At 42.8% G+C, this 9,239-nt stretch overlaps 1 protein-coding gene across 1 annotated transcript in view; it reads left to right on the forward strand.

The window, feature by feature from the left end:
- Positions 1-9,013, forward strand: part of PGM2L1 (phosphoglucomutase 2 like 1) — a 41,120-nt gene extending 32,107 nt beyond the window's left edge. Inside the window, exons 10-14 of the mRNA XM_074919337.1 lie at positions 1,514-1,607; positions 3,533-3,662; positions 5,003-5,192; positions 5,739-5,872; positions 8,090-9,013. Coding sequence (XP_074775438.1) covers positions 1,514-1,607; positions 3,533-3,662; positions 5,003-5,192; positions 5,739-5,872; positions 8,090-8,192 — 651 coding nt within the window. The 3' untranslated portion in view covers positions 8,193-9,013. The remainder of the gene's footprint in view (positions 1-1,513; positions 1,608-3,532; positions 3,663-5,002; positions 5,193-5,738; positions 5,873-8,089) is intronic.
- The last annotated feature ends 226 nt before the right edge of the window (positions 9,014-9,239 follow it).

A 9,239-nucleotide genomic window follows, 5' to 3' on the forward strand; every position in this document is an offset into this window, starting at 1 on the left:
CTAGCCCCTCTGCTTACGACTTTACAAAATGGAAAAATAAACAGATGGCTTCCAGTCTTCTGGCTGGGAGTTTCTCAGTGTTCCAACTTGCAGAGAACACTGTTTTACCCGGGCAAGCCTGGTTTCAGCCTCTGCAGTGTTTCTCAACACTTGTTACAGTGAATGCAGACTGTGAGATCAACTTAAGCAAAGCTGCGAAGAGACCGTAACACGTGGCACAAATTAAAGCCTGGATTACATATAATAGAAATGCTGCTGTCTTGGTTATTTTCCTAGAGATAAATTCTTGGCTAATAGAATTAAGGTGTGTGCAACTTGGCGTGTTTACTACAAAAATGGAGTGCTTTTTGATGGATTTCTAACAAACACAGGTTACACAGTGTTCCTTCAGGTGCTCAGATCCCTAGTAGGTTTTAAATTTGGTTTTACTTCAAATTGTGACAGACAGAGGAACCCTTATGTTCCGATCTTTAATGTAATTTCATTAAGGACTTGCTAAAAGAGAAAATGGAGGGAGGTTCCCCCGCAGACTGACAGTTATTGTTTAGTTCCTGCATTCAAATTAAGTACTTGCTCAGATTTCTGAGCCTGCTGGATGTTAGAGCACTTGCATCTGTTATGGCTAAAGCTTAGCACGACCACACAAAGATCCAGGCCTTGTTTAATACATGTTTTAGTTAAATCCGTGTGCGATACAACAAAAAATTTTGCCACGTGCTGAGGGATTAAAAACTGAAACTGAAAGCAACTCTGAAAACCATTTTAATATGCCTGATTGGGTTGAATATCACTGCCTTTTAGTGAGTTTCATTTTCTCACTAAATACTGTTTCTTTTTCTGGGAAGGGACACGTTTGACAGGAAAAGAAGTAGGAATTTACAGAACCCCTTTGTCTCCTCTAAAAGCTTCCCCTCTTTGTACCTTCTTTCTCTCCAAGAAGGACAGTTTCTAAGTGTTTGATTGCTTTTGCATGATTTGAAGAGCACAAGGAGTGCTCTTCCCTCCTATCACCCAAAATTGCTGTTTACGTTTCTGTCACTTTTCCTTTTGAATAACCTTGTACTGTTGTCTCATCTGATAAGCACCACGGAAGATCTTAAGAGAGAACCACAGTCTCTCAAACACGCTTACTCCTTGATTTGATATTCATGTCCTCGTTGAGTATTCACTAGTAAAATGCTTTCCAGTGTCTCTTTGCCTTAGATTTGTAATCTAAACTGAAGGTATGACTTGTCTAATGTTTGTCTTTACTGTCCATATTCTGTCTGTCAATTAATTAGATTTAAATTCAGGGAAATGATTTTGAGAAAAACGGAAAAATGTCCTTAAGCTTTAGTGTTTTGACTCTGCAGCAGTCTTTCCCACTGATGCTAAAATTCAGGATAATATTTTTCTTTTTTTTCTTTTTGAGTCTGAAGCATCCTGAAGATGAAGGGAATAGTAGCTACACTTCTTTGACTTGAAACTAAATTAGAAAAATGTATATTTAATGCACTCTTTTTTTCTGTTTCAGGAAACACTCCCTGGTTTTAAGTGGATTGGAAGCAGAGTAAAAGATCTCCTAGATAATGGAAAAGAAGTTCTTTTTGCATTTGAAGAGTCTATTGGTATGGATGCTAATATCATTTAGAGATACTTAGAGAACTGAGGAGGGGGGGAATGTGACTGAAAAGGAGTGGTCTTGGTTATGAAATGAAACACAGGAAATTTATTTTTCTTTCTGCGCTTACTACTTTTGAAATTCTGCTCTCATCAAATCAATTTGCCAACTGTCATAACAACTGATAGATGAATCTCTGATTCTGGTATTGTGCTTGTGCAGTAGCCCCATACAAACCTGCTCTGATACAGGTGGAAAGCCCTCAGATGCCAAAGCCATCTGTGGCCTTTGAGCTGAGATTAAGTGCAGGATCTGTTCTTAATCAGTTCAGTGTCTTCCAGGTCCTCTCTGCGAGGCCCTGCTGTAACGGCTCTGTGGATCTGGGAGGTGGTGGCTTTGGCCACACTACCTGTCACAGCAGTAGTGTGGTTCCTCCAGGAGCTGCACACTGTCCCCTCATGCTTCAGGACAATATGTGAGGAAGCCAGAGATGTGCAGGAATTACATTAAATACCTATGGAAGCGTGTGAATATTCCTGCTGACCTTGCCTTGAGCACTCTGCTTACCTTGGTCATCTTGCTGACACCACTTATCTGCAGAGAACTGTGTAGTGAGCGTTTCAGCTACAGGAATTCTCCACTTCTTCAGACAAACGGCAGCTTTCTGGGACAGCATATTCACATGTAATATGGCATTTGAAAAAAGAAGCACCCGCTGAAGAGGGTGTGTGTCCGTGCTGGCTTTATTCACAAAATTAAAGAAGCTTTTAACCATAAGGAGTTAGGATCTTGCTCGCACATCCCTTTAGAAACACGGCGTCTTGGCAGTACTGGGGAGCACTGGTGTGTGGGTTACCAAGGCTGTATCTGTGGGGGTTCCTTTGGTTCAAATGACAGGCAAGACTCTTTGCAGTATCGGTGTGCTTGTACAAAACAAGCAAATTCTTGTTTAGTGCTGTACTTTGAGAGATCTTACTGAATCAGAATCACTCAGGTTGGAAAAGCCCCTCGGGGTCAGCGAGTCCAACCCTCAGCCCGACTCTACAAAGTTCTCCCCTACCCCACATCCCGCACAGCTCATCCCAACGGCCCTGAAACCCCCCCAGGGATGGGGACTCCCCCCTCCCTGGGCAGCCTGTTCCACTCTCGGACCACTCTTGCTGGGAAACATTTTCTCCTCCTGCCCAGCCTGAGCCTCCCCTGTGGCAGTTTCCAGCCGTTCCCTCTTGTCCTGTCCCTGATCCCCTGGGAGCAGAGCCCAGCCCCAGCCTCTCTGCAATGTCCTGTCGGGAGCTGCAGAGAGGGATGAGGGCTCCCCTCAGCCTCCTCCTCCTCACCCTGAACACTCCCAGCTCCTGCCCTGCCTCCTCACAGGATTGATTCTCCAGCCCTTCCCCAGCCTCGTTGCCCTCCTCTGCCCTCGCTCCAGCCCCTCCAGATCTCTCTGGGATTGAGGTGCCCAAACCTGGACACAACCCTCCAGGTGTGGCCCCCCCAGTGCCGAGCACAGGGGGACTGTCACCTCCCTGCTCCTGCTGGTCACACCGGTGCTGATCCAAGCCAGGAGGCCGTTGGCTTTCTTGGCCCCCGGGCACGCTGCTGGCTCCTGTTCAGCTGCTGGTCAGTGAGAACCCCCAGACCCTTCTCCCCCAGACAGCTCCAGCCACCCCTCCCCGAGCCTGTAGTGGTGCCTGGGGTTGTCATCTCCTCAGAGATGCAGATGTTATCAATCTGGAATTAATTGATTATAGCATGTATCTTTGCAGCTCTATAACCCCTAAGTTAATTAGATTTCTTAGAAAAGTAATAAAACCAACTTACATGTATCGGCCAATTTTCTTTTACAGGAAAAAGATTAAACCTTCAATCAATTAAATCAATGTAATAATATGCCAGGTCATTTTTTCCACAATCAATTTTTTTTATTTCTAGGCTTCATGTGTGGCACATCAGTGTTGGATAAAGATGGTGTAAGCGCAGCTGTGGTCATAGCTGAAATGGCAACCTACCTGGAAGACAAGAACCTAACGCTGGCACAGAAACTCACTGAGATATATGAAACGTAAGTTGTGTTTTTCATTAGCGTGTTCTAGAGAACTGTTTTGGAGCTGGGCATAATCTTGTAAATATTTTTAATGCATCCCTCAGACATTTTGTTATTGTAGTTTGGCTTTTTTTCTGATGCTGTGATGGACTGCAGTCGTCAGTGTTACAGCTACCACTTGAATGTCAGATCTCCCAAAGGACTAAAGAGGCCCTTCCTATCATGTTTCTGCAATAAATTGGGAAAGAGTAGAATTTTGTGTAGCGTTCCAGCAGGGCAAGCTTTTTTTCTCTTATTTAATTCATGCTATGTTACTTCTCTTATTTCTGATTGGTAGTTTTAGTTGTGGTCTGTGTGCTTCTCTTTAAACAGTTACTAATTTCACTTAAACACGCTCTGGGGATTGTTAGAAGGTCCTGTGCTGTTCTTGCAGGTATTTGTAACAGAACAGAGGTTGAAGGAATGGCCTGTGTTCAGTAGCTATGGACACAATTCACAGCAATAACATAAGGAACATGTTTATGTCAGAATTAAGTCACGCACTGTGACAAGCCCAGTTCATCAGCAGAAGTTCCTGTGCTTTAACGGAACTGGTGGTGCAATTAGAGCAAATCATAGATGCCATTCCTTTACCTGCCAGCCCAGCAGAAAGACTGTGGCCCTCAGAACCTTGGAACGAGGGAGCACAAACGATGGTCGGCGTTTATCTCTTCATGGCACTCGGGAGTTTGCTCTGTCATATGCAAACTGTAGCAAAACCCATTCTGCACAGCTGGGTTGAAAAGCTGTCAGAGCGATAATAATTCATTTTCCAGTCACAATTTTTGAAGCCGCAGAGAAGGATCTCTGTGGAATGAGGAGTGGGTGGAATATGGTGAAGAACAGCTGAAATTCCAACGTGTGCACGTGGTCGCTGCACCTCGTGAGTGCTCGCGTTCGGTCTGACTGGGGATAGCAGTTTTAACTTGGGTGAAATAATCAGTCACCTGCCTCGGAGGCTGTTGGAATAATCTGTTGTGGCTGCTTGCTTTGCTTTGGCAGGCAGTTTTTGATGGTGTGGGAATGATACTGCATATTAATTTCCCGAGGGCTACTAAGGCTGCATTTAGCCAAATGGCTGGCTTTTATTTCTTTGGAACTGAAACCTTAGCTTGAATTTAAAAATAGCTTAAGATAATCTGAGTAATGCAGTGAAATCTGCTTCAGAGTCCAAACATTTACCTATAAATACTGTTTCCACAGCTGTGAGAACTGCATTCTCTTTCTGTTATTGCTTTTCCAAACAGGGGCTTGCTTTAGATACCAGATGTGCGGACAACTTCTAAATCTTATCACTGAAAATGTTGATCTGCTTGTAGGTATGGATACCACATATCAAAGACTTCCTATTTCTTGTGCTACGATCCTCCTACTATCAAACGGATATTTGAGAAACTTCGGAACTTCGATGCCCCTCAGTCTTACCCAAAATTTTGTGGTATTTACAATATATTACACGTACGAGACATTACCACTGGCTATGATAGCAGCCAGCCAAATAAGAAATCGGTGAGTTACAAAGGATTTTTACAGGAGGGGTTCTGGTTTTGATGAGACTGAAAGTTAAACACACCAAGAACTACACAGAAAGACTTACTATGTCAGCTGAGATGGCAGCATAATTACCATCATCTATTAAGACTGCTTAACAACATTTACTGGGGAGAAGACTGCTTAAATGTGAAATGGCTTGGCTATTGTGTTGACTGTTTTGATATAACAACGAATGAACTGCATTAGTTCAAGTGAACTTGATGCTCCTGCAACTCTGGAGCTGTCTAGCAGACTTCCAGGTGTTGGTTGAAATTCCAGTGGGAGTGGGAATTCCAGTCCCCGTTACCCTGAAGTATTGAGTCTGATCGAAGCGATAGGCCTGTCAGGATGAAATAACTTGGTTTAGTCTGTTGGCTTGTGGATGTACACCGCAGGGGACATCAGCACGTTATTTAGCTTTGTATGTACTGAATGTTGTATTGAAAAAAGAATAAATTTATAAAAAATCCTCTTTGGTGTTAGCTGGGGTGTTCTGTAATAAAATGTTGTTGTTTTACGTAGGTGCTGCCAGTGAGTAAAAGCAGCCAGATGATCACTTTTACGTTTCAAAATGGTTGTGTTGCCACCCTTCGGACAAGTGGAACAGAACCAAAGATCAAGTACTACGCGGAGATGTGTGCACTGCCCGAGCAGAGGTCAGTAGCCGGCCCGCGGGCACGCGCTGTCGGTGTCACACAGGTCAGTGTGCCTGGAGGGGGACACCTCTCTGCCTCCTCAGAGACTGAGCCTCTCTTAAACTGGCCACAACCATGCACACCCCAGCTCGTAAGGGATCCCCTCGGCAGTGGATAAGACCAAGAGTTGAATTTTCAGCACCTGCTACAGTAGGAGACTTCTCTTATTAACCCGATTCCTCACTCACTTAGAATTAAAAAGTGACAAAGTTGTGCTGCTGCTGGCAAGTATGCTTAAACCCAGGTGGATTCTTGGTGCATTTGTCTTGCTCTGAGCTACTGGATAGTAGCTAGAGGTCTGTGCCCTTTTGACAGCCACCTGGACTGAGCTGCTTTCTGTTTAAAAGGGGGGAAATAAAAACAGGGTGTGTTTTACTGAAATCAGCAGTGTGGACGAGGAGCCCAGGTTCTCAGTCTAGCTGACAGAGAGAAGCAGGCTCTTGAATGGGATTCCTAACCTAAGTTGAGTAGCCCTCCTTTTAGACTTGTGTCCCAACATTTCTGTGGAGCAGAGAATTGAAAATAACATAAAGGGCCCTCTGGTTCTCTATTTATTTCGACTTATTGGCAGGAATTCAGGGTGAGTGTATTTTTATCACGGAATGTTTTGGTCAGATTTAGGCAGTCAGTGGATAGTCCCTTTGCTTGGAAAACGTGCACGTGAGGGGATACGCAGATCCATGCCTAGACAGCTTTCCACAGGTTGCTGAAGTATTCTTTACAACATCTTTTATTGCCACATGAAGCCTATTAACATAGCTACAGCCCATCTTTTGAACCATGTTTTTAAATTGTTCTGGATTGACCATGGAATAACAGGTCAGAGGAGCGTTAGGAGTTCTACATCCCAGTTCTCTGAATGGCAGCTCTTGCCAGAAGCTTGTATTTATTTGGTCGGAGAGCTTTCTGATTGTCTGGCATGTGAATGCACTTCGTTACGTGGGTATGGAAATTCTCACTTCGGTTTAGAACATGCTTCCATAAACCTGGGAGTGGGCAAGGTACCAATTGCTGTAAATGCTGCAAAAAATGTGAGATATAAGGAGGCAAAGAGCTGCACCAACGAGGAAGACATAAATGCTAGAAATATTGCCTTTAACCTAAACACAAGTGAAGGCCAGATGGGTAAGAATAGTGGGGAGAGAAACACTACCTGAGGATTTGTTGCATCATTTGGACTTCTGCTGGTAAGTCAGAAAAATACCTTTAATTTTAGTAATACCTGTGGTTAGTGACAATTATTATCCAGAACATGAAATTGAAAAGCTTTCAAGCTTCCCTTGTTCCGGGTGTAAACCATCTGTAGGAACCTCAAAAGGCTTTCCTCTCCGTAATAGCTTTGCAAATATTTCTCTGACTTGCTGTTTATTGATTATTCTTAAAAGCTGAACCTCAGGAAATTCTCTGTTGTTGCAGCATTTTGGGGTGTTTTCTTTAAAAGGAAGTGGTGACCTGAAGGGCAACGATATATTGCCAGTTCCACAAGTGAGCAAAGCAAATGTAAATAAGCCTGTTTTGTTTGTTCTCCATTAAAAACAGACTGAGTTCCTCTCTCTCCAGTGAGACCCCTGGCCTAGGAGAGGGATTAGGCTTTTTTTTTTTTTAAAGGAGTGTCGCAATGCATTAGTGTTTGTGCCTGTGGATGTTGTCTTTTTACTCAAACGAATGTCTGGACATTTAAATAGGGAAAGGATCAGTGTATTACGGTGTCTTCTTGTGAGCTGTGACACTTTGCCTGATTACTCAATCCCCCAAATTGCCCTTGAGTCAAAATACAATCACATACCCTGGATGGGCATCTGGACGCTGGGTAGAGAAGAATACAGGGGATCTAACTCTTCTGTTAGTAGCTCATTCTTCCTTTTTAATCCATTTACAGTCTGTCTGACCAGTCTTGCACTGGTTTTGCAGTCATTAGCGTCCCCTTTGCTAGCCTAGAGCCCTCTAGTGGCGATTATTTTTTTAAATTAAATGAATTTAAACGAATGCTGCAATAGTCCCTACTGAAAAGTACCATGTTAAATCAAGCAGGTTGGAGTCTCCACACGTTGATGCTGGTAGGAGCCATAACAGCTAGTCCATCACCATCAGATCTTACATTTTTCTTTTTTGGTTTTAAAAAAAAAAAATGTTTATAGTGTTTATCAAACCTCTGACATGGTATTGTGCTCTTTCTAGTGACAGAAGCATTCTGGAAGAAGAACTTCAGAAGCTTATCGAGGCTTTGATTGAGAATTTTCTTGAACCTGATAAGAATGGACTGATCTGGCGCTCAGCTTAGACCTCCTGTAACTGGTGTTCAGAGAAGCGACCGCCTGCACTGCGTCATGTGAAACAAAGGAACCAAGAACAGAACTCCATTTCATACGTGTGCGTGTGTGTGCGCGTGTTAAACAGCTACATTTTTATTCTGTAAAGAAGCAGCATTCTTTTGTCAGGCTTTTCACCAAAGTCTGGGCTAGAAAATTGGGATAAAGAGAGAAAGCGAGAGAAAAGGATGGAATTTATTATTCTAATTTCCTGTCCTTTTGACCAAATTCACCTGCACCAATGCAAATGAACAGCCCATGTAGGTTTAAGGCGGCAGATCTTAGCCACTAGATCTGGTCTTAAACTAATTTCAGGTACCCAATACCTTTTTGTACAAAAAAAAGGTTTTAAACTCGGGTAGTCTCAGTGGTTGAAGGAAGCGATCACTCCAAACTGACAAAACTGCTTCTTCCTAGCTGTTGTGTGTGGGTGTAGGTATCATTGTTACAGGTCTTAATTTCCAAAAACGTTGGAGTTCAGTGCTTAGCATTTCTCGTTTAGGCAAGTTGTTCAATATGACATTTTTTTTCAGCTACTTAAGTATCCTTCCGTTGGTAAAGGTGCTCTTGGTGCATTGTATTTCCTGTGTGTATCTTAAAATATTTACTCGATAGTGAAACAATAGTGGCAACACATGCAGCCTGGGGGTTGAATTGTGTAGTGCCTTTCTGAGGCTTCCAGAGGAATGCAAACTTGTTTGTTCCTTGGCTAAATTGCCCATTCAAACCACCTTAAGCTTTGTAACAATTTTTTTTGTCCCACATCTCTGAAGGGTCTTAAGCTTTTTTTTTTTTTTTTTAAATAAAGGTTTCAGAAATGTAGTAACTGTATGAAAATTCCAGTTAGTGACTTTCTTGGTTTTGAACGTGGAGATGAGACACTGAGACCATAGACTTTTTTTTAGTAACTAAATAATGATTATTTTTTGTCATGTCTTGTAAGCTAATTTCTGTTAGAATAACAGTTTACAAATACTATTATTCTTTAGCTCTTAGCACAAATCTTCAGCAACTTCCCA

This window comes from Athene noctua, chromosome 1, assembly GCF_965140245.1.
Source record: "Athene noctua chromosome 1, bAthNoc1.hap1.1, whole genome shotgun sequence".
Lineage (NCBI taxonomy): Eukaryota > Metazoa > Chordata > Aves > Strigiformes > Strigidae > Athene > Athene noctua.